The following is a 23,258-nucleotide window of genomic DNA, read 5'->3' as shown; positions in this document are numbered from 1 at the left end:
TGGGCAGCGCGTCATGTGACCTGAGGCGCGGCGGGCAGGAGGTGCGAGCGTCCCGGGGATGGGGGACCGGGATCGGGGAGACCGGGATCGGGGGGAACCCGGGATCGGGGGGGACCGGGACCGGGGGGAACCCGGGATCGGGGGGGACCGGGATCGGGGGGAACCCGGGATCGGGGGGGACTTGGGACCGGAGGGAACCCGGGATCGGGGGGGACTTGGGACCGGAGGGGACCGGGATCGGGGGGGACTTGGGATCGGGGGGAACCCGGGATCGGGGGGGACCGGGATCGGGGGGGGACTTGGGACTGGAGGGGACCGGGATCGGGGGGGACTTGGGACTGGGGAGGACCGGGAGGACCGGGACTGGGGAGGACCGAGATCGGGGGGACCAGGACTGGGGGAGACCAGGATCGGGGGAAACCCGGGTTGTGGGGGGGGCCCGGGATCGGGGGGACCCGGGATGGGAATCGAGGGTCACTGCCGGGAGCCCCCGGGATGGCTGAGTGGCCGTGCGGGTTAGACGGGTCAGAGCACAGGGATGGGATTGTGCAGGGATGAGCCCGGATCGCCCTCACCCCTGGGTGCTGCCCTCCTGACGCATCCCGTGTGCCCCTCCAGGGCATGGCCGCCCCCCGCCCCCCTCGGGTGGTGCCGGGCGAAGCCTCCGAGAGCGACTCGGAGCCAGAGCTGCTGGTGGAGACGTCAGGGGAGGCCCCCGGCGCCGGCCTGAAGGTGCCGGGCGAAGCCTCCGAGACCGAAGAGGAGGAGGAGGAGGAGGAGGAGGAGGAGGAGCAGAGGCCGAAGACGCCGCCGGTGCCGGCGGAGGAGCCGGCGGCCGTGTGGGGGGGCGGCCCCTCGCTGCTGCAGCAGCGGCTGCGGGAGGGCACGGGGCGGCTGCGGGGGGCGGTGGGCAGCGCCCTGCGGCACAGCTACGGCAGCGCTGCCCGCAGCCTGGGCGGGCTGGGGGGAGCCCTGGGCCGGGCGCAGGTGACCGCCGCCGCGGCCGCGCACTGCCTGCGTCTGGCCCGCCGTGATCTACGCGCCGTGGCCGACACCATCGACATCGTCACAGCATGTCACCTCCTGCCCGACATCCGCGGGCAGCTCTGACCGCCGCCGACGTGGGGCACCGCCTTCACCGTCCCTGCTGCGCCTGCCGCCAGCGGCGGCACCAGCACCTGGCAGACAGCTGCCAGCATCACTGCTGTCCTCGGCATCGCTAGTGCCACATCTGCCATGGCAAGGTGGTATCTGATGACCGTCAGGATCATCAGTGCAGCGTCCTGCCGAGCTGTGGTGGCACCGAGTCATGTTTGCAGCACCCCACACTGACCCTGGAGACCTCCTCACCACGGTGGCATCATCACCAGTGTAGCCACAGTGACACCGAACAGTGGCTTTGGCACAGAGACTGCCAGCCTGGTGCACCAGGACCTGCGTGCTCTGGTGACACCATCACTGCTGGTCCCCTAGCCAGCTGCCAGCATCCCTGAACTGCACCCTGGTGCTGGCTCGTCACCATTGTCTCCAAAGGACACTGTTTTATGTGACATGGAACTGAATAAAGCCGTGGTGGTGTCAGAGCCATAGTGGGGAGCTTGGCCAGAGCTGTGAAGACAGTAGGTGGCAGGAGAGCGGACAGAGACACCCTAGGATGCAGGGACAGAGTAGGGTGACATGGGTGCTGGTGTCACATTGCAGTGGCCTTTGCATTCATTGGTAGCCCAGGGGACAAGGTTGGTGCCCTGGGCTGTATCCCACATGTCCCCAAGCACTGGTACTGTCACCCTCTTGTGATGTCCCTGATGCACCCAGCTCCAACACTGTGTCCCTCCCAGAGGACACCACACCTGCCCCATCCCAAGAAGGACACACTCTGGGACTACACAAACATTTATTTAGGGGGACACTTGTACCACACCACCACTGCCAGGCCCCGAGGACATAGGGAGAAGGTGTGTGTCCCACAGGGAGAGGGGGTCACATGCGGGTGTTCAGGCTGTCCATGTACTCCTGCAGAGCCTGCAGCCGGGCATCGATCTCAGCCAGTTCAGCTGAGGACTCCTTGATGTGATTCTCTGGGGAAGCCAGTGCAGGAAAAAAGGGTTAACAGAGGTCTGGACTGGAGTATCCCTCAAATATCTAGGGGCTCATATGGGGCCTCACCTTTGCCAGGGCGCTTGCCACCAGTCCTGCACCCTGGCAGCTTGTGGCTGGCAGCTGGGCGAGACACCTGGAGGGGAGGTCGGGGGTCACCAGTGACCTCCTGGTCACCCTGCTTTGGGATGGAGGGGTGGGGGAACCCCAAAGGGGCAGCCGCTCACCATACAGGGGCCATTGCAGGACGAGATGCTCAGGGGTCTCCGTGTACGGGTCACTCTCCTGTCCCTGCCCAAGGCGGGGAGGTTAAAGGGTGCTAGAAGGGATGCCCAAGCATCGTGCCCAACCCCAGCATTACCTGCAGGGCACGGGCTCGGGGCGTTCACTGGCTTTGCTGCCAGAGCTCCCTCCCAAGCGACAGCTCCGGGAGCTTTCAGCTGCAGGGAGAAATGGGGATGGGGGGAAGTTAAAGAAGGAGCCTTAACGTCAGTGAGTGCACCCCCAGCGCTCTGCATGTTCCCCACTCACCAGACGAGCTGCGCCTGTGGCTCCTCGCCGGGCTGGTGCTGCCAGAAGCCACTCCACGGCGCTGGCTGCACCCAAGGGAGATGATGGTGAGGGGGAACATGGAGCTGAAGGGGGGAGGAGACCCCCCAAGTGCCAGGGAGGGATGGAGACAAGCTCAATCACCACTGCTTACTTTCTGAGCTCAGCTTCCTTCTGCCGGCACTGCCGGGCCCTGACAAAGGCAGTGGGGTCGAAGCGTGGTGGGCGGGAGCCTGGCAGGGGGAGGCAGAGGAGGGGGTCAGGGTGAGGGGGGTGAGCAGTGTCCTGTCTCCATTCCTGGGGTGTGTTCCCAAGTGTCCCACACCTGCAGGCGACGGGGACTTCGATGAGGGGTGGCCCCGGCTGCTCCTGTGGCTCTCCAGGGATGCTGAGCGTCGCTCCTGGGGGCGTGGGGCTGGGCTGGCAGATTTCTGGCGGCTGCCAAGAGGACCATTGTACCATCAGGGAGGCACAAGGGGACACCCCACGGTCAGGAGCGTCCTCCTGCAGGGTTCACCCCGGCCTCACCCCCTCTTGCAGGAGGCCAGTTCAGCTGTCAGGTTCTTCACCCGCAGCTGCAGCCTCTTCTCTGACGCCTTTGCCTGGGTCAGCTGTGAGGGGGAGAAAAGGTTCACTGTGCATCTGGCAGCCCCTGTCCTTACCAAGAGCCGCTCCCACCCCTCCCAGCCCACCTCTGCAGCCATCTGCCGGTACTCGCGCTGGTGTCGCGCCTCTGCTGCCCGCTTCTCCTCCACTGCCTGCCACAGCCTGGGGGGGATGGCAGGGGGTGGGCTGGGGGCTCCTTCCTCACCCTGTGAGACAGGAACCCCCAAACCCTTCCAGCTGTCACCGGCCCCCACTCACGCATCCCGCAGATGCTGGGTCTCCTCCAGGCGCTGGGCCCGGAGCTGTGCCAGCTGCTCCTGCAGCTCCCGCACCAGGGCCACGAGGTCCGGCCGCCCCGCGTAGGGCAGGGGCAGTGGGTAATGGATCCTGGAGGAGAGCATGTGGAGGACGTGAGGCTGGAATCACTCCTCTGTGACCCCTGCCTGGCGTCCCCTGTCACCTATCGAACTCCACAGAGTAGACGAGGATGAGGTAGCGCTTGGTGCTGAGGGGGGAACGGGTGGAAGGGGGAGGCCGGGTGATTGCCCCCACTTTCCGGCTGTGCAGGGTCTCCAGATCGGTGTAGGTGAGCAGCTCCAGGCTGACGGAGTCGCTACTCTGCAGAAAGTTTGAAAAGCAGGAGGGCTTGGTGGGACACCCACTCCACCCCAGGTACCCTCAAAACGCCGTGTAGGGGAGCAGCATGACCACACCTGTGTCAGTGCCGACTCCAGCATGCTGCAGAAAATGCTAAACTGCTTGAAATTCCCCGTTTTGCGGGTCAGATCCTCGATGACTGCGAGCAGAGGGGGTATTTCGGTCAGTGGCAGTCGTGGGAGATCCCCTCAGCCTCTCCAGGCTGCCTCCAGCACTCACAGGTGGCATCGAACTCTCCCCTCCAGAGGTCGGCGGTGCCGTGAGCCTCCACCTCCACCCGCAACGTGCTGCGGGTCAGGGTCACCCGCACCGTGTGTGCCCCGGGCCGGAACGCGCACTCGGCCTGCAGGTACCGCGGCTCCGCCATGGCGCCAGGGCGTCTGCGGGCAAAGAGGGACACCCTGGGCAGACAGGGGCACCCCTGGAGTACAGAGGGCACCCTGGGCAGACAGGGGGACCCTCGGCAGACAGGGGCACCCTCGGGAAAGGGGACTCCAGCTGGAGGGCTCGGGACAGGTGAGCTGGGTGGATTCTGAGCTGCTGAGTGCAGAGCCGGAGCAGAATTGACGGGCGCGCACTAACGGGGTAGGAAGGGGAGCCCACAACACCGCGAGTGGTGACCGGACAGGACCTCAGAGCTTTTGTTGACTCGGGCTCTGCTGGGGGCGGGCGCAGTTTGAAGGGGTGGAGAGAATAGAGAGGAACAAGGGGAAAGCCATGGGCTTGGGCCTGCTGCCTGGGGAGCAGCGGGGATCCCAGGGCTTCGGGGGCCTGTTCTGGGGGTACGGAGGGAAGGGAGCTGGGGGTGGCCCGGGCCCGCGGGTACGCTCAGGTGACAGATACCGGGAGCAGCCCTGCCGCATCGGGGGAGGCTCACCGCCCGCCGCGATCCTCCGCGCCGCAGCCGCGCCCCGCTCCGCCCCGCTCCGCCCCGCTCATTGGCTGGCCGCACCGCCCTCCGCCGTCCATTGGCTGCCAGCGCCGCCCGTCATCGCAACGCCGTTAGCCGCTCTGCACTGCCCGCCAGCCTCCCGCTGCCATTGGTTGTCAGGCGAAGCCCGCCCCCCGCCCCTGCTGGGCCATTGGTTACTGCAGCTGTCACTCACTTTTTTGGGGGGGGCGAGCTGGAGCCACACCTGCCTGTGCAGGCCCCGCCCCTTCGCTTGCTCCGTGAGGGGCCCCGCCCGCCATTGATCGTGGTCCCGTCCCGTTCCCGTGGTGGACACGGAACGGGGCGGGTTACTGGGCCTGGGGCAACAGGTCTGGGCTGGATATGGGGGAGGACAGAACCGAATGTGATGAGGGAGGGCACTGACAAGTTGCGGAGCGACTGAACCTCGAACCTGTTTTTATTTACCAGTGACAGACTGGGGGAAGTCTGGGGGACGCCTCTAGAGGCCCCAGGACTTCACTAGAGGACACCAATGTTTAGGAAGATTCCCCCCCGCCAAATTACAAAGTTTCCCGCTGAAATAATTGGAAGGGACAGTCCCAAGGCTCCAAATCCCCTCTAGAACGTTGCAGGAGGTTACCCCCCACAAAATACGGGGAGGAGAGCAAATATAGCATACCTCCAAAGTGCCCCTGGGACTTGCAGAAGCCCTTCTCAGGCAATGTGTGTGGTCTATCTCTGCAGTGGGTGACACTGATGGCATTGTGAGATCAAACTTGGGACCTTCAAAATGACACTGTGGGGGCCTCTAAATGAATCTTAGACTTCAAAAACATAAACCTTGGGATGTATAAATGTGGTTTTGTAGCATGAAAATGTCGGTTTGGACCTTAAATTGACTATTTGGTCTTCCAAGTGCATAGGCTTTGATGATTTAAAAGTGGTGCTGTTTTCCTTACTTTTGAGGATTGCATTAGATAAATAAAGGGTTGAAAAACTTGAAAAAGCCGGGGCTGAATCTGAACAGTAACGCTTTGGACATTAAGCCCAGGCAGAGGCAGGACGAGAGGCGCAGGGCACAAAAGCAGACCCAGAGTGATTCGGGAGATGTTTTTTACTGTGGGGGTGGCTGAGGCTCCTTGGGCAGTTCTGGGGAGGACTACGAGGCCAATGGCCCCAGCTGGGGTGGTCTCCCTGGGGCTTGCCTTGGACCCCAGCACACCCTGAAGGGCACAAGGGTCTCCCAGGCCAACCCCAACCCCTCTGTGACCCCATGCAGGTCTGTGCTGTGCCCTGGCAGCCCCAGGAGCTTTCCATAGAGAGGGACAGCAGGTGGTGGCAGGGACAGGGGGGCACTCATGGTCCCCCCCAGGCCAGCGCGTGCAGCCGGTGCGCGGCGTCGCTCAGCCGCCCGCGGTGCTCGAGGCGGCCGTGCAGCCCCGGCGGGATGGACGCCAGCCCCTGCCGCAGCCCCCAGCAGCCAGCAGCGATGGTCCCCGTGGAATCGCTGTCCCCGCCGTGCAGCACTGCCCTGGCACACAGCTCTTCCCAGCTCCCGCCAGCTGCCAGCAGGGACTCCAAGGCCACCATGGGTGCGTCGTGGCCGCTACGCCCCGGCCACCCCTCCAATGCCCAGCTTAGGTACTCCGTGTCCCGCTCAGCTGGGGATGGCAGGGATGGCACCCGTGGTGGGCCACGGCCTTCCAGGAGCCCACGGGAGTCCAGGTACCTGCAGAGACATGGGGACATTGAGGTCACTGGGGACATTGATGTCACCAGACAATGCGGTAACCAGTGACACTGAGGGTCACTGGGCTGTGGCTCTCCAGCAACCCCTGTGACCCCAGATACCTGTAGGGACACTGGGGACAATCAGAAAGTCTGGGGGGTTATCATGGCACTGGGCACAGCAGGGACACCAGTAACACCAAGAAAACCCAGTGTCCCAGGAACCCCAGGGACACAGAGGTCACTGTCCCCAAGGATGGCACCTCTGGCAGGGACATGAGGGATGCTGGGTGCAGCAGGGACAGGATGGGCACTGCCAGCCCTGTGGACAGACTGGGCATCAGGGTCAGCAATGACACCACTGTGATGCATTGCTGGGACTGGCAAGAGCCTGGCTGGCACCAGTGGCACTAATGCACCCTGAGCCCTGCTCAGTATCCTTCCCAACCCCTCCTTGTGCTCCCAGTGTTCCCCCAGAACCCTCATAGTGCCCCCTCACCGGTGCCACGCCTCCCCAAAGAATGGCCAGGCAGCAGCATTGTCCTCCACGGCCACCCCGGTGCTCTCCACGTAGTCCCATGCCAGGGGCAGGACCCGCAGCAGCTCAGCCCCCCAGCGCTCTGGGGGTTCACCCCGAGCCCCCAGTGCCCCAAAGAGGGCCACTGCCAGTGCTCCGAGGTACCCTGTGGGGACAGGGGGTCAGGGGGGTTCTTCCATCCCCTCCAGCCCTCCCCTGCACATCTGGCACTCACCAGTGGGGTGGTGGTGGGTCATGCGCCCGCTCTCGATGCTCACCCGGATCAGGGTCGGCAGCTCACAGGCATGTGGGTACCTGCACTGGCATCAGACCAGTCCCCACCCCCCTGCTCCTGTATTTCCAGCCTCATCCCCATTCCCATACCAAACCCTTGTCCCTGCTGTCCTTGTCCCTGCTGTGCCCATTCTCCTAGCCCCATCACTTCCACATCCCACTCTCAGCTGCTCTGTGACCTGTGTCCCTCTTCCCTATTGCTGTCCCCATGTTCTCTGTCCCCAGCCTCCCAGCTCCAGCACCACATGTCCCCAAGCTGTCCCCAAGCCCTGGACGTTGTCCTCTCCAGCTTCACCAACCCCATGTCCCCACTCCAGTCTGTGGGGTGTGTCCTCTGACATCCTCATGTCTCTCTTACCCTACCCCCATCCCTTCATGTCCCCTTCCCTGCAGCTCTGGCACCGCCATTTCCCCAGCCCAAACATCTTCATGTCTCTGCTCCTCCACCCTCTTATCCCCATCCCGTGTCCCCCCTGTCTCTCCCCATGTCCCTGTGTGGCGTCCCTGTCTCCCCCATTCCACCCATTCTAACATCTCCACATCCTTGTCCCCATCCCCCCAGCACTGACACCTCCATCCCTGTCCCTACGAGTCCCCCGGTGTCCCCGTGCCCACCTGAGGCCGATGGCCAGGCTGCGCATGGCGGCCCCGCAGCCGGTGCCCCGGGGGTTGAAGGGGATGCGATAGCCCTCGGGCTCCCCCGGCCGCAGCTGGGACGTGCCTGGGGGCACACGGGGCCGTGAGGCGCCCTGAGCCCCCCCTGCCTCTCCTTGGAGCACACGGGGCCGTGAGGCTCCCTGAGCCCCCCCTGCCTCTCCTTGGAGCACACGGGGCCGTGAGGCTCCCTGAGCCCCCCCTGCCTCTCCTTGGAGCACACGGGGCCGTGAGGCGCCCTGAGCCCCCCCTGCCTCTCCCCGTATCCTTGGGCCCCGCTCACCGAGGATGCTGCTGGGTCCAGGCTTGCGTCCCTCCATGTCCCCCATGGCGGCCACATAGCGGCGAGCCAGCTCCTGCAGGAGGGGTTCTCCCTCCAGGCCTGTGCAGGAGTGTGAAACCCCACCTAGGTTACCCAGGCTGGCAAGGAGAGGCCCCATGCACCCCCCAAAACTGAGAGAGGAGAAGAAGACTCCTAATCCACCACCCCCAAAAATGCGGGGAAAGGGAACACTGCCCCACGGACCCCCCAAAACTGGAGGGGAAGCAGGAAAAGTTTCACGGACAAATGGGGAATCCCCCTGAGCACTCTAGACTGAGTGAGAAAGGGGTACCCTGCCAGGTTCCCAAAGGGGGAGGGGGAAATGCCCCATCTCCAGCACCCAATATGGGAGGATAAAAGGGCAGATAAATGAGGAAAAACACACAGATACAGACAGACCCACAGCCCCCACACCACCCCCACCCAGAGGAAATGAGGATACACATCCCTCCAAGCTCCCTGGAAACCCCTTAAAGGCGGGGAGAAGTGGAATGAAGATGCTCCAAAGCCCCCCCTCCCTCCGAGCTCCTCCAGTTTGAGTCAGGGATATAATGGGGACCTCCCTGACATATCCCAGCGCTGTAAGGGGACACCCAGCTGCACCCCCAGACACAAACCACGCAGCCCAAGGAACAGAGCAGGGACCCCCCCCCCCCCCACTCCCTAGGGAACATGCCTAGGGGACACACCCCCCTCCAGTGCCAGCCTGGGGCACCCTGGGGACCCCAACCCCATGCCCTCTGTCAGTGGGGTGTCACGGAGTCCCCGCACCTGTGGCCAGCCCCTCGGCGGTGGCAAGGTGCAGGACGGTGTCATCGCTCACGGGCCACTCGGGGGGCTCCAGGCTGATGGCTGCCAGCCCACCCAGCTGGGCCAGCTCGCTGTGGATCTGGGGCCCCGAGGTGCAGTATTCCCAGCGGCCTGCCCGGTACCCCAGCGCGTCCCCAACCCCGCTCAGCACCATGGCAGCCTCGTAGGACTCCACCGAGGGCACCCTGTGGGAACACAGCGCTCAGGGGGTGCCGGCGGCGGGGCAGCCCCAGGGATCCCGGTGCACTCACGTCTCCTCCATGGTGGAGCAGCTGGGAACGCCTGTCAGGCTCAGGGCACGGGGCCAGTGCTGGCCAGCGGCCCTTAAGGGGACCAGAACACCCCGCAGATGTGGGGTACAGGGCTGCTGCCCCCGCAGTGAGAGGGAGAAAGCAGGGAGCGACTCCAGGGGCATCCAGGGTGGGGGAGACAAAGGGAAACAGAGGATCCAGGACATCTCTTTTTAGGAGCAAAGCTTTAAACTGGCAACAAAGCATCCTTTGAGAGCACAAGACCTAACTTCAGGGTTCAAACTCTGTGTTTTCAAAGCTCGATTTTTAGGGCCTCAAGCCCTCTTTTTAAGACCCAAACCTTCTTTTGGAGGGTCCAAAGCCCTCTTTTACCACTCAAAATTTCCACTGGAGTGCCTGAAGCCCTCTAGTCAGCACCAAAGCTTCATTTCTTGGGGCCAGAGAGGTTCACCTACATTACAGGGTCCACGAGGTCATTTGTAGCATCTCACCTATTAATTTTTTTTCATGCCTAAAGCCTCCATTTCGGGGCCTAATCCTAATTTTTGGGCTCTCATCCTCTCTTATATTAGCTGTTGCTTTTTTTAGGGCACAGAGTTTCATGTTTTGGGTCCAAACCCTCATTTATTGGACAGAAAACCTGCCTAGGCTACAAATCTACATTGTGATGATCCTAAACATGTTGTTTCTTTCCCAAGGTCTTATTTCTGGCTTCCTAATCAGCTCCTTTTAGGCTACAAAGTTTCATTTTTAGTGTCCAAAGAATGTTTCAGTTCACAACTTCTCTTTTTGTTAGTTCTGAGCAGGGTTTTTCCTCTCCAAAGCCTTCTTTTCAGGCAATTTGGCTCTTTTCCCAGTTAAAAAAAAAAAAAAAAAAAAAAAAAAAAAAAAAAAAAAAGAAAGAAAAAAAAAAGAAAAAACCAAACAAACAAAGAAACAAAAAACAACCAAACCCCTGTTCTTTCTTGATTGATCACACTCTACAGAAATTAATGTGCCACCTCAGACAGTATTTGGTTCTGAAGGCAAGTTTACTGTATGAATCATAACCTCCAGGATGATGATCATGGAATAACAGAATTCTCAATAATTGGTGAAACCAGAAGGGGCACCAACAAAACTTCCACACTGCATTTTGGAGGGCAGACTTTGGCCTTTTCAAGAAGCTGATTTGGAAAGTTCATTGGGAAACAGCCCTTGAAAACAAAGGGGTCCAGGAAGGATGGATATACTTCAAGAAAGTAATCTTGAAGGCACAGCAGCATGCTTTGCTGTCCCTGTGTGCTGTAAGGGATGACAACTGGCCTGGATGAGCAGGGAACTTCCTCAGGGACTTTGTTCTTCGTGTCCAAGGCTCATGGTGGATGAGGACCAGCTGGCAGGGCTGTGCAGGTTTGTGCAGTGTCTCTCTGAGTGCTCCCTTACTAGAGACAGCACTCAGAGGAGAGTCAGGGCAGTCTGCTGGTGCTCTTTGTGCAAGCTGCTCCCTACTAGGGACACTTTTATTACTTCCTGAACTCCTTTCTCGCTGGAATTGCAAAGTCAGATCATCTGCTCCTCTCTCACCCAGGCTGACAATCTGCCCTTGTCACTGCTGCAGTGGCACGAGTCCCCTGAGCCAGGCACCACTCCTGGTGTCCTCTGCCAGCTTGCTGAGCGTTCTCTCTGCCCCAGCATCCAGTTCAGAAAGACATTGAAGAGGATCAGCCCCTGACCCTTGGGAGATGCTCTTTGTTCCTGGCCCTCCAGTATTGGCACATCCGGCACAGTCCCTTAGAGTGACTTGAATTCCATATTTAAAAGCAACAGATTGCTGGATGGGCACATGCAAGCACACAGCTTTCAAAATCCCGTCACACAAACATCACACAGTGGGTATTTCCACCAGCTGCCTCTAAACCTATGAGGAAAGAAACACCCAAACCCACCAGAGGCATGATGTTCACTGTAAATTGTCATCAGGCTCAACAAAGACACTGCATGATATGTCAGGGAATTCTTTATGTTTTATTGTTTCCATAACTCTGGCAAACAGTTCAATATTTAGGCTCAAAAGTTGTTGGCTAACAAACCCTTAAATTCTACATTAGGCTTTCCACGAGTGGTGGCTAACAAGCCTTTAATTTTGTATAGGACACTTCGGTGATTTCTCAACTCCCACCACAAGCTCCTCAAAAGTGCTGGCTAACAAGTCTCAACACAATTCCAGAGGCTCCCCACTCCCTCAACAAATTTCATTGTGAAGCACAGGTAGAATATCATAGCCATGCTTTGCCCAGACAAAGCAAGGGAGGAGAGAAATAAAAACAGAAAAGGGAGAGAGAAAACAAAGCTTATCACCAGTCCATAGATCCCATGTTGCTGGGATTGCAAGACGAAAAATGCCAGAGAGAAAGAAAAAAAAGAGCCAGGGGGGCCAATTGGCTTCCTTTTATAGTTAACTTGATGCCTACTCTGACACAGGCTAATTTTTTGAGCTGTTTTCTTCATGCATGCACAGCCAGCTCTTTTGGCCTCTTCTGGGAAGTGAGCATGAGTGTCAAAGCAGAGCAGGACTTTGGCTCAGCACAGTGCTGCCCCATCTCTGCAGGACTGCCTCCTCCCATGGCCTTTCCTATTGTAATAACCAGAATGTTTGATACAAAACATACTTAGATCTGGTCCTCCACAGGCCAACAAGGGGTTTTAATTCTGGCTTTGGCTTTCTGCTTGTTGATTCCAAGCAGGTGGGTTGTTGTTCATTTCAGATGCTGTGCTGCTGCATCATCCAGGCTGTGTTTGTCTGACATACATCTATGGGATGCTCAGACCTCCACACTGGCTGGTAAGAGTTCGTGATCTCCACAACCTGGCTCCAGAGAGCATAGTTCTGCCATGAGGATCTGCCCAGCTGTCTCTGTACTGGCAAGGTTTGCACCCAAGCAAGGCTTGGTACAGGCACCTGCTGGCAGATCCTGTTGGAGGGCCCCGGAGCTGTGGCACTCCTGGGAGCACGGTCAAGGCCTAAAGGACTGGTTCTCTTCCTCTTCCTTCCTGTTCCATTGCCATTGTTGGTGCTGAACATGATCCAGCTGATGAGATCATTGCCCCACTGTGGGGATCTGCTCCGGGCCCTCTCCCTGGCACGGTTCCTCTGACTGTGCCCCACCTTACTCCTGCCAGGCAGAGCCTGTGGTGCTGCAGAACCTGCCTGCTGCTGGCTGCCTCCTCCCTGACCGAGCATGGCATGGGCATATGGTGGTGCTGGTGAGGAAGCTGTCATTTCTCTCATTTTCAAATCCGAGCACCTGAAGGAAAAAAAGAGTTATCTCTGCTTCAGGCATTCCTTGTAGACTCCTCTGGGATTCAATTGCTTTCTTGGAGCAACAGAGAGAAGACTTCACCAAGGTCACCAGTGGAAAGTTTAACTAGGGTCTTCCCACCAGGTCTGCCACTGTCAGAGTGAGTCCTCATCTTTTTACCCCCTATGGCCTCCACTTCACAGAATCCTAGAATCTGGATGAAAGAAACCTCATTCCAACCCCCATGCCATGGGCAGGGACAGCTTCCACTATCCCAGGTTGCTTCAAGCCCTGACCAACCTGGGCTTTTCATCCTTTCCAGGGATGGGGCAGCCACAGCTTCTCTGGGCATCCTGTGCCAGGGCCTCACCAACCTCATAGGGAAGAATTTCTGCCTAATGTCTGATCTAATTCTTCCTTCTTTCACTTTAAAATCATTTCCCCTTGTCCTATCACTACACTTCCTGACAAGGAGTCCCTCTCCGTCTTTCCTAGGGGCTCCCTTTAAGTCTTCTTCTCTACACGAGTCAGCTTCAGAGAGCAGACAAGGGGCAGTTTCCACAGGGCAGCACCCTAAAGCCCTGCAGGAAAAGAGGAGAACTAGAGTGGGGTAGTTCAGAAGTGACAGCACTGAAGGGTGTAGGAAGGAATTGTCTCCTGTGGCAGAAACACTCAGGAGGATGAGAAGACAAACAGCTAAGACAGGATAAGGAAATGTTTTCTGACCACATGATCCTGGTTATTACCTGACATAAAACAGCAAGTAGGCTTGCTGCCCTAGAACTGTGTGGATGTCACAGTTATCCACAGACTCATCGTCCATCTTGTACCACAGCCCATTGCTGGCCTGCAAAGAAAGGCAACCAGTTCTGGAGAGGAACTGCAGGAACTTCTCCACAACACCAAAGGCAGAAAACTGCCAAACCAGGAGTACAGAAAAACAAATCCAATCCAGTCCCAAAGGAAACCTCCCCCAAAATCTTGGCTGCCAGTAATGCTGCTGGGAGTTTGTCTTTCCCAACACACATTTCTCCATGTCAGGGTGGAAGTTGCTCTTTACCTTTGTGTAGCACAAAAAGTGTCCTTCAAGGCAGGTGTCCCCACTGTGAACCACGATGGCATATAAGGAGTAGAGGAGGGGTTCTCCAGCTGTGTCAGACATGTATGGCCGAAGATCCAAGTACTCAGGGTACTCCACAAACTACAGAGAGACCAAGAGGGCTCAGAAATGATCCTCAGCTACCACGTTAAAATTAGCCTTCAGCATGTAATGGCTTGGGTGGCCGGAAACTGTTCTCAACCACAGCAGCTCTGTCAGAGCAGAGTCCAGGCTTGTCTTTTCATGGGAACTCTCTCCCCAGAAGGGAACACAAAAAAATCCCAACATGAACATCTTGTGACAGAGCTTTGGGGAATCTTCTGCTTTTGCACTCCACTTGCATACACACCTTGCTGATCTTTGTGCCAGTCCACTGGTCAGCCCTTTCCAGACACAGCGTGAGGACTCTGGGTGCGTGATGGACTGTAACCTTCTTGGACGCAGCAGCTTTCTTCTTACATCTTGAAACCAAGCACACAGCCAAGTGCTGAAATGCACCCCATCTTCCCCAAGAAGGCCAGGAAACCTTTCCCCTGTCTCACACATCCTTAGGCTATTTTAAGATTATTCAGAGGCATATTGAAAAAGTTGTGTATTGTTATTGTGCATGAAACCTCCTTGAGGAGATGTCTGCTGTTCAGTGCCATGCAGCCCCTCACAGATATGTCATGTGGAATCATCTTACTTGCTACATCTGAAGCACTCTTTCTGATCCAGCTTCTTGGGTGTCACACAGTCCTCCAGAGCTGTGGTGAGGGATGAGGCTGTCTGGAGGAGTGAGAAGGGAGTTGTAGGAAATGCTATCACCCAAACACTTCCCAGGATCTGACAAGAAGGACCCAGGCAGCTGATGTTGAGGAGACCTATCATTATCCCAGAATGAGGCAGAAGGAGGATGTGATGCTGAACATTTCCCTCATGTCCCAGGGGCTCCCAGAGTCATCAAGAGCTCCCTCTGTGTTGTCACCACTCAGTTCAGCTACCAGAGGCATACAGGAGCATCAACAGTGAAAACTGATCCTACCTATGAGCCCGGGAGCCAGCTGGGTATTGAGGGAGGGCAAAGGAAGGAGTAGGAGAGTATGTCAAGGGTGCAGAGGGGGTAGTGATTGCTAGTCCAGCCCAAAGCCAGCACCATGGGAGACCAGTGCCATGGCCTCTGCAGGAGGACACTGAGGACACTGTGCTTTCCCCTTCCCACTCACCACCAAGCTCCCTTGTGCTTGCAGTATGGGTTTTTAAGACAAGTGCTTTGGTTCTGGAAAGCTACAGGGGCCTCGGGGAGTCTTGAAGCTCAGTTGCAAACCTCTTACTCTGATATCCAAAGAGACATCCAGGAAGGCCTTGTAGGAATCAACAACTGCTTGGCAGCTCAAGCACGAGACTGGAAAGAAAATCAAAATGCTGAGTGAAATTAATTGACTGTGCTGGTTTATGCTCATGGGTTCTCCTATGCCAGTCATCACAGGACCAGCTGCTTGTCACAGGCAGACAGAGGGGCACAGACAAGCCAAGTGAAGCAGTAGTTCTGTAAACATACCTGTGTATTTCATGAAGCCCCCAAATATTTGATGGATGATGGTAGTTTGTTTTGAAGAGACGTCCGTGCTGGAAATAAATGGCAAAGCAGAGTGTTACCTCCTCTGAGGGTTTAGCATTGAAAGGTCTGGATGTGAGTTTTCCTTGATGGGAGCACACCAAGGAGTCCAATGGGTTGGGGAAGATTGAAACTTGGAATTTGCTCGTGCTTACTTGCTGCTTCCACTCAGACAAGCTCTGTGCATGGCACTGAGAGTACAGCGTAAGAACTCGTAGGCGTTCTCCTGCCTGCCATATTCAAACTCTTCTCCTATGACTAAGAAAGAATTTAGTAGCTCCCCCCTAGAAGAAGGGAAGAAGAAAACCTGTAGAAGCACTCAAAACAACTTACATTTGAGGTCCCTGAGGACAGCTCTGGGCAGGATGGCACTGGCTGAGGAAGACAGGACCTTCCTGAGGTGTGTTTCCATGGTGCACATCATGCAGAAACCTTGCTGCTGACCTGGAGAGGGAAGGAGGGAGGGAGCAAGGAAGGGAGGGACAGAAGCTTCTCAGGGTAACAAAACATCTCAGTTTCTTGGGAAACCTAATGGAGATCTTGAAGTTCTAAGAACAGTCTCCTCTTCTTTACTCCCAAACTGCCAATGTCCCAACAAGCCCAGGACATTTTAGTGCACAGAAAACATACTTCAGAGGGAGGCTAAACTGGCAGAAGTTCTGTGCAATCAGCCAAGAGAGTTCAACTTGCAGGGAAAGAAACTTGGGGCTAGAAAGAGGTGTTCTGCTGAAGGTGAGTGCACCTTGATAGGACAAGCATCTTTTAGCTGATGCTCAAAGAACATAAGCTCATGGGGCCAAGAAAGAAGGGCTGCTGTTCTCCTAAACCTGATTCCAGGTTCTGGGAATCCTTGGGATGTGCCCAAGAGATTTACAAGGAGATGTTCCTAGAGGTACTCACACGACTGGCTGTGCTCATAAGAGAGCAGGTAGTTGGCCAGAGGGGGTGTGTATGTCAGGCACTGCAGGACAACATTGATGTAGCAAGTATTGCCCAGGTTGAAGAGTCCTGCTCCAGGTCTCTGTCTTTGCTGCCAGTCCATGCAAATCTTCTCTGGGGGAGAGACAATCCTTTGTGGCAGAGCCATTCCCTCGGCAATGTCTGCAAGGAAACGACATTTGAAAAGAGATGGGACAATGTTGTTACTCAAAACCATATTCAGATGTTGAGCTGTTTACAGGAGCACCGAGGACAACAGCTCCAGTCACCAACTCAGAAACGTCAGGGAAAGCCTAACACCCTGCTGACATCTACTGGCAGGGAAGCAGTTTTGGAAAACTGTTCCCCTGTGTACTCTGCCAGAAGTCCAACAGATCCACTCTGATTTCTGGGCCTCAGGCCACCTTCTTCTCCCTCTAGAGTCTTGTATTTCCAGGACTCACAGGAGCTGTTCCACCTTGTAGCCATCACTCCTCTCGGGAACAGAGGGGAAATCTTTGGATGGCAAAGCTCTAGAAAGATCTCCTCCAAAAAGATCAGGTCAGCACCAATCCCATCACTTGAAGTGAAAGGAAATAATTTTAGCTCAACAAAATTATTTAGAAACCCCAAACATGACTCACAAAGCACCTTCAGCTATCAAAAAAGTTTTAGTGGTGCTTGTAGCTGTTGTCAAGGATGAAGAATGCTTGGGAAAAGTCAGGCCCACAATGGAAGGAGCACAGATATCCTGAAGGCCAGCTCAGCCCAGCTAGCTTTCAGTGCCTCACTCCTCAGGACACCAAGCATTGGGCAGGTGAGATCACAATTGCTGGACCAGTGCCATATCTCTGCCCCTCTGTGACATGAGGCCACATGGGGCCATGTCCCTTTGAGGCCACAGAACCCCATGGCCCAGGCACCTCTCACAGCTGAAAGTCACTGGACCAGGTGCTGTGGCCAAGGGCTGTTTGTCTGTCAGCAGAGCTCCAGAGCCAGAGGAGCCAAAGGCTGCTGAGGGCTGTAAATGAGCCTGGTCACAGTTTAGGTTGGCACACTCTGAGTGCTGGGGGGTTCTGTTCCACTCTTCCCAGCTTCTTCCAGGCTTTTAAGCCTCCAAAGATCCTTTTTTAAGAGGAAAAGCCTTCAGTTGTGGCAGTGAAGCATCTTTTGAGGACACAAAACCTATTTTCAAGGCCCTCATTTTCATTTCCAAAGGCCCATTTTTAGTTCTCACAGACCCAGTTTGAAGATCCAAAGTCTCCTTTAGAGGGTCCAAAGCCCTGTTTTACAGCTCAAAGCTTGCACTAGAATGCCTAAAGCCCTCTAGGCAGCATCAAATCTCTGTTTCTTGAGTCCAGAGAGGAACCAGTAGCTTTACCTCAAGTTTGTAAACAGGCTCTGTGAGAGTGAAAAAATTTCTTAGAACAAATTAATTCATATTGCCCTTTGGGTGTGGTGCAAATAAGAGTTTGTGCTTAGAAGGGGAAGGTCAGTGAAAATGTTCGGTCCTGACACAGGTTATTTGAGAGCAGGGATGTCTGCAGCCTGGCTCTGTGCTTTGGGTAATTTTGAGCTGAGCTCTGTGTGTTTCCCTGTTTTGCGAGTCGGCAGCGCTATCGTGTGGTTGTTCTGACGAGAGCTGACACTGCCCAGGAAAAACCCAAGAGTTTCTCTGTCCCATCCCCATCCGTGTGGGAGCTCTGTGTGGATCCTGGCTCTTGGAGACTGAAGAACGTGATCCTGCATGGGGATGGGAAGGAAGATGAATCGTCTCGTATTTGGTTCTGTATTTTATAGACTGCAAAAAAACCCGTGAATTCCAGCACTGCCTCTTTCTTCTAAAACATTTCATGTGGGACCAGCTGTTGAACTTTCTTGTTTTGTAGCTGGACTCTGTGAGTCTGAAAATGCGTGAAAGTGCATAGAACTGTGCCAGGACTGAGAAACTCTTGGCTTTTTCCGGGGCAGTGTCAGCTCTCGTCAGAACAACCACACGATAGCGCTGCCGACTCGCAAAACAGGGAAACACACAGAGCCCAGCCCGAAACCACCCCAAACACAGAGCCAAGCTGGAAGCGTCCCTGCTCTCAAATAACCTGTGTCGGCACAGAAAGTTCTCGCTGTCCTCCCCCTTCTAAGAACAAACTCTTATTTGCAACACACCCAAAGGGTGTGACACATGAATTCTTTTGCACTATGAAGCCTTTTCACTCTCACAGAGTCTGTCTACAAACTTGAAAACATCTGGCACAAACAGAGCTCACAAAGTGCCAGCTGGGAAAACTCTTGCTGCCTACAGCTTCAACTGCACCCATCAGACACCCCGGTGTCTTCACTTTCCTTCTCAGCTCTGGGTCCCATCGTGTCCTTCAGTCTCATGGAGTCAGGATGCAAACAGAACAGCACCAGGCACTGCTCCCACACTGAAGGTGCCAGGACTAAAAGCTCAGCAGCCTGGAGTTTGCATTCCCATGTAACAGTTCAACAGGTCTAGCACATAGAGCTGCCTACTAGGAAAAGCAATTAAATTCACCAAAGACCACCCAATGTGTGGAATCAAAATTGATTTCTTTGCCAAAGAGAGGAACTATAAGCCCATCTCAAAAGAAATGGGATTCCCTCCTCCAAAATAGAAAATATCCAAGGATTGATCTCATGAAAAGGTGCCAGAACACTGTTAGTGGACATTACCTGCCCTGGTGTGCCAGGCAGGGACGGGAAGGGGTAGGAAAGGAAAGGCCAGGGAAGAAAGGACCAGGCAAGGGAATGGGCACACAAGGCCAAGCAAGGGATGGGCAGTGAAGGCAAGGCAAGGACACAGAGGGGTCAGAAAGGTGAAGAAGAGGAAGGCAAGACATTGCAAGGCAAGGGAAGGAAGGAGCAGGCAGGGGAAGGCAGGGGCTGTGTTAGACAGGCAGCATGAAGGAAGGGAGTGGGTAGGCAGGGCAGGGAAGACAAGAGGTGGGTGTGCAAGACAAGGCAATTGAGAGAGAGGCAAGGCAGTGAGAGGCAGGAGGAGCAGGCAGGGCAAGATAGGGGAGGAGGGAAGTAGGCAGGTAAAGCTGAGGGATGGGAATAAAAGACAACACAAAGCCAGAGTTGTAGGCAAGGCAAGAAGAAGTAGGGGATGGAAAGGAATGGTGAGGAAAAGCAAGGTTTGGTAGGAATGGCAAGGCAAGGCAATAGACTGACAGGCAAGAGAAAGCCCAGAGGTTTTAGGAAAAGCAGGGCAGAGGAAGGTGAGCCCAGTGATGGGTGGGCAAGGGAAATCAATGGCACAGTGGTGAAAGCAAGGCAAGGACAGGGAAGAAAAAGCTAGGAAGGTCATGTCTCTGAAAAATGAAAATGAGATTTCCACAAGAAAGAAATCCTGTAACCCCAGTGCTCCAGGTGCAGGTGAGAGGAGACCCACAAGAAGACAAGGCCAGCCAGACTCATCTGTCCTAGCAGCTTTCATCTGTGAGCAATCCTTGCATGTACTGAATTTTGGAGGTGGAATCCCAATTTCAGCCAAGAGCTCCAAGAAAATGGCAGTTCTTTGCCATAGGAAAGAAACCACATGGCCCTGGTGTTCCAGGTGTGATGAGAGACATCTCAGGGGAGGTGAAGGCCAGCTAAACCCATCTGTCCTGGCTGATTTTGTCTGGGAGCAATCCTTGGAGGTATTGGATTTTGGAGGTGCAATAAAAATTTTGGCCATGGGCTCCTGGATGGGAATGAGTTCCTCTCCATAGGAAGGAAAGAACACAGCCCCAGGGTTTCATGTGCAGAGGAGAGACAACCCATGGGAGGTTAGGGTTAAGAGGTTAGGGGGTTAGGGTTACATTTATGCAAGGATTAGGGTTATGGTTAGGGTTAAATGTGGGTTAGGATTAGATTTATAGAAGGGTTAGGGTTTGGGATAGGGTTAGGGGTAGATTTGGGTTTCAGATTGTTTATGTAGTTGTCTGGTTTAAGGTTGTTTAGGGATTTTTTAGGGTTATGTAAGGTTTGGTGTTATGGTTAGTGTTGAGATTAATGTTTTTTTACATTCCAAGTTAGAGTTAGGGTTAGTTTTAGGATTTGGGATTGGTTTATGTCGGGGTTTACGGTTAGGCTTTTGTAATGAATCAGAATAAGTTTAATTCTAGTGTTAGGTTTAGGGTGATTTTTGGCTAAGGCTAGGGTTCATTTGGAATTATGGAAGGTTTTGGGCTAGGATTATGTGAGGTTTACTGCTGTGGTTAGGTTTAGCATAAATTTAGGCTTAGGCTTTGGGTTAGCCTGAGTGTCATGATTATGGTTGGAGTTAGATTAATGTTTAGGATGAAGTTTAGTGTTATGTCTGGTGTTAGGATTAGGTTTTTGCTCTCAGTTCTGGATCAAATGCCCGTGGCTCTCTCGTGGCTGGAGCTGGGCTGTTGCTGGTGCCACACAGGAGCAGCAGCTGGTGAGTGGGGTCCAGCTGAAACCTGGGCAGGACACAACCTTTGCACCTCCCACACAGGACCCCTCCCTGGCTTCCAACAGCCTCTTCCACCCTTGGGGGTAACACTTGAGTCAGAGCTCCCGAATTTGGGTGAAAATCTGGGGCACCCATGCTGGCCAGGCCTTCTTCCTCATCGCAGGACTGATCTTCAGGCAGCCTCTGCAGCTCTTTTGGGTTTTCTCACATGGCTTAAAGCATTTTTGGATAACGTGGCGCTGGTGCTGATGGAGTTCAGCATCCCATCAGCAAGTGCTAAACGGCAGCAGAACATCCTGGGCCAGGGACTGAGGAGGGCTCAGGCTGCAGCACGAGGGGCAGGCGCTGAGCAGCCTCTCGCCTTCCCCTCAGCAAATATTTATGCTTTGAGCTCTCTCACTTAAAGGCCTAATTGGAGTCTAGGTGAGCTGGCACACTCCAAGAGAGCCTAATAGAGACATTGCAGTGCTATTAGCACAGATGGTTGTCATATGTATGCAAATGAGGAGCAAATTGAATTTGGTGTCCCCTCTCACCAGCTGTCCTATCAGCACTGGCTCCTGCAGCAGCAAAAGGCACTGCCACTGCTCTGCTAATCTGTCATCGCAGATTAATTACAACTAACACATTAATCTTCATTTGTTTCCCCATACAAAGGAAGTATCCTGTTCTTTCAAGTACACTCTGATGGGATGGGGTGCTCCAACCTGGGAAAAGAAAAAAGAAAGGGAAGGAGGGCCAGGCAGCTTCATTAGTGCCAGCCCCGGGGGCTGGGGCTGCTGGAGCCTCAGTGGGGCTTTCGTGCTCCTTCTGGCAAAGCAGAGCCCACTGGGGGCACGGGGAGCCTCAGCCACCTGCCCGGAGCTCCTGGGACCTACACTTTGCTCCGTGAGCCTTCCTGGGACACGTGTCTCTGCTTGGCTTTGTCCTACAGTGACAGTGTCACTCCTTTCCCGAGCTGGCAGCTTCCAAGGGGGTGGTTGGAGTTAGCACAGACGTTTGCAGCTTCCCAGTAAAGCGGCTGTAATGGGTGTGCTGGGCCAAGGAGACCCTTCAGGATGCTGCAAGCCTTCAGGCAGTGGCACTTTTACTGCTGCCCTGGGTGGGAGGAGAGCGACTTGCTTCAGTCTCACCACTAATTTTGACATTTTGATGAAAAGCAAAATAATTATTTCTGGGTTTTTTCATTTTTTATTTTTTTTTCAAGTGAAAATATTGCAGCTAAGACATTTTACAGGCTTCTGGAGTTAGCACCCACTATGTTTTTAGGTAGAAGTCTCGTCTCTAATGTTTTTTTCTCCCCAGTTTTCTGCTATTTATTGGAGTAACCTGTACTTCTCCTCAGTTCTCCATTAGCTTGGTGTTCGGACTGCTGTCTGCTCCACGTGTGGTCTCTAATGCTGTGATCTGGAGTGTCCTGATGGCAAATGTTAACGATGTGTGTTTAATCAGTCTGTAGAAGCTCAAATGCCATGTATCCCATGGGCTGGAGAGATGCTGGAGGAGCCAAGGTGAACAACTTCCAGCCAGCTTGAGACAGCAGGAGCTCTCTTGCAGGCAGCAGCACAGCCAAACCAGCACGTTCAGCCATCCTGGAGGTGTTTTCACATGACCTTTTCATCCCAAAACCTATTCCCCTTGCTGGGCTGCTCTACCCCACCACTGTCCAGGATTCACCATTCCCTTGGAGTGCATCTGCCAATGGCCCACACTGGGTGGATATGAAATGAAATGAAATGAAATGAAATGAAATGAAATGAAATGAAATGAAATTAAATTAAATTAAATTAAATTAAAGCCTTGTGATGGCATCACCTCATTTCTTAACCTGGTTGTTTCTCTGCCCCAGCCCTGTGTGTGCTCTGCTCTGGAGCCACCCAAGAGTCCCCATTCCCTTCTTTCTGGGCCATGGAGCTGCTGCTCCTCAGGAAGGAGGAAAGATTTGGCACTTTCCCACCTCACAGACACACTCACTTCATTCTCTGCCTTCTGATGGCATATTTGTGGAGTTTGGTAAAGTGACACTAACAGCAGGAGGTTCTGCCTGTCAAGGTGTTAAACTCAGCTGCAGAGCAATTGCCAGGCAAGGACACCAAGGAAGGTGGAATTGCATTTGTGGGAGGGGGTCAGGAGCTTGTGAGGGATAACCATGACTGAAGTGTGATCATTCCTAACCTGGAATAGCCAACAACAGGGGTTCAAAGACACAGCACAGTCACCCTTTCCACAGAACCCTCAGAAGGAAGCAAACCCACTGCTGTGAGAAGGCTTTGCCAGGACACAAACAGCTGCAGAATCTGCAACAACATAAAACATTTTTGTGGAAATGAATGGAATATACACTTCTGTTATAAAATTTAATGTTTTGTACTGTTCCAGTGATTCTTAAGTCATCAGAAATTGCATTTCCTACTGTTCTGATTGTCATGCCCTGCTCCCAGAGAGCTGGAGCTGGCCTAGGTGGCAGTGGAAGGGAGAAGGGGCTGTGTGGGGTATTCTGCTGGTAGCTGGAGAGAGCAAACCCAGTCACTCTTTAATA

At 54.8% G+C, this 23,258-nt stretch overlaps 4 protein-coding genes across 5 annotated transcripts; 1 reads left to right on the top strand and 3 right to left on the bottom strand.

Moving 5' to 3' along the window:
- The first annotated feature begins 2 nt into the window (after nucleotides 1-2).
- On the top strand, nucleotides 3-1,583 carry BLOC1S3 (biogenesis of lysosomal organelles complex 1 subunit 3). Its single transcript, XM_014885023.2, has 2 exons — nucleotides 3-41; nucleotides 619-1,583. Exon 2 carries the CDS (start codon nucleotides 622-624, stop codon nucleotides 1,108-1,110), a length of 489 nt encoding a protein of 162 aa, XP_014740509.2. The 5' UTR covers nucleotides 3-41; nucleotides 619-621; the 3' UTR covers nucleotides 1,111-1,583.
- Nucleotides 1,584-1,877: 294 nt separating this feature from the next.
- CCDC61 (coiled-coil domain containing 61) lies at nucleotides 1,878-4,836 on the bottom strand. Of its 2 annotated transcripts, none has more exons than XM_088176624.1 (14): nucleotides 4,753-4,836; nucleotides 4,129-4,289; nucleotides 3,966-4,048; nucleotides 3,713-3,870; nucleotides 3,511-3,639; nucleotides 3,339-3,414; nucleotides 3,175-3,257; nucleotides 2,972-3,084; nucleotides 2,801-2,879; nucleotides 2,629-2,693; nucleotides 2,459-2,537; nucleotides 2,325-2,388; nucleotides 2,167-2,233; nucleotides 1,878-2,078 (listed from the first exon to the last, which is right to left on the bottom strand). In XM_088176624.1, the coding sequence occupies exons 1-14, from the start codon at nucleotides 4,770-4,772 to the stop codon at nucleotides 1,981-1,983; spliced, it is 1,275 nt and encodes a 424-aa protein (XP_088032750.1). In that variant the 5' UTR covers nucleotides 4,773-4,836; the 3' UTR covers nucleotides 1,878-1,980. The 2 variants fall into 2 exon arrangements, with proteins under 2 accessions (XP_088032750.1, XP_088032751.1); XM_088176625.1 differs by having other exon boundaries at nucleotides 2,325-2,382.
- A 1,061-nt stretch (nucleotides 4,837-5,897) lies between these two features.
- Nucleotides 5,898-9,519, bottom strand: LOC106858395 (ADP-ribosylhydrolase ARH1-like). The gene is made up of 7 exons (XM_088176422.1): nucleotides 9,378-9,519; nucleotides 9,088-9,311; nucleotides 8,278-8,376; nucleotides 7,956-8,061; nucleotides 7,282-7,361; nucleotides 7,029-7,212; nucleotides 5,898-6,530 (listed from the first exon to the last, which is right to left on the bottom strand). The coding sequence occupies exons 1-7, from the start codon at nucleotides 9,386-9,388 to the stop codon at nucleotides 6,158-6,160; spliced, it is 1,077 nt and encodes a 358-aa protein (XP_088032548.1). The 5' UTR covers nucleotides 9,389-9,519; the 3' UTR covers nucleotides 5,898-6,157.
- On the bottom strand, nucleotides 9,418-16,441 carry LOC148221593 (ubiquitin carboxyl-terminal hydrolase 42-like). The gene is made up of 9 exons (XM_088176817.1): nucleotides 16,255-16,441; nucleotides 15,688-15,798; nucleotides 15,071-15,141; nucleotides 14,443-14,525; nucleotides 14,107-14,218; nucleotides 13,719-13,859; nucleotides 13,405-13,574; nucleotides 12,594-12,664; nucleotides 9,418-9,449 (listed from the first exon to the last, which is right to left on the bottom strand). Exons 1-9 carry the CDS (start codon nucleotides 16,439-16,441, stop codon nucleotides 9,418-9,420), a joined length of 978 nt encoding a protein of 325 aa, XP_088032943.1.
- Nucleotides 16,442-23,258: the final 6,817 nt, after the last annotated feature.

This window comes from Sturnus vulgaris, chromosome 20 (genome assembly GCF_052056855.1).
Source record: "Sturnus vulgaris isolate bStuVul1 chromosome 20, bStuVul1.hap1, whole genome shotgun sequence".
NCBI classification, from domain to species: domain Eukaryota; kingdom Metazoa; phylum Chordata; class Aves; order Passeriformes; family Sturnidae; genus Sturnus; species Sturnus vulgaris.
This window is presented reverse-complemented; position numbering and strand designations above follow the sequence as displayed.

Coding starts and splice junctions, on each gene's coding strand:
- LOC106858395 (XM_088176422.1), bottom strand. Junction 8,377..9,087: donor CGCCGAGGGGCTGGCCACAG/GTGCGGGGACTC, acceptor ACTCCTGCACAG/GCCTGGAGGGAGAACCCCTC. Junction 7,362..7,955: donor AGCCTGGCCATCGGCCTCAG/GTGGGCACGGGG, acceptor ATGCCAGTGCAG/GTACCCACATGCCTGTGAGC.
- LOC148221593 (XM_088176817.1), bottom strand. CDS start 16,441: ATGGCTCTGCCACAAAGGATTGTCTCTCCCCCAGAGAAGATTTGCATG. Junction 13,860..14,106: donor CTGGCACAAAGATCAGCAAG/GTGTGTATGCAA, acceptor GTCTCTCTGTAG/TTTGTGGAGTACCCTGAGTA. Junction 13,575..13,718: donor ACTTTTTGTGCTACACAAAG/GTAAAGAGCAAC, acceptor CTGGTTTGGCAG/TTTTCTGCCTTTGGTGTTGT.
- BLOC1S3 (XM_014885023.2), top strand. CDS start 622: ATGGCCGCCCCCCGCCCCCCTCGGGTGGTGCCGGGCGAAGCCTCCGAG.
- CCDC61 (XM_088176624.1), bottom strand. CDS start 4,772: ATGCGGCAGGGCTGCTCCCG. Junction 3,871..3,965: donor TGGAGTCGGCACTGACACAG/GTGTGGTCATGC, acceptor AACTTTCTGCAG/AGTAGCGACTCCGTCAGCCT. Junction 2,079..2,166: donor TGGCAAGCGCCCTGGCAAAG/GTGAGGCCCCAT, acceptor TGGCTTCCCCAG/AGAATCACATCAAGGAGTCC.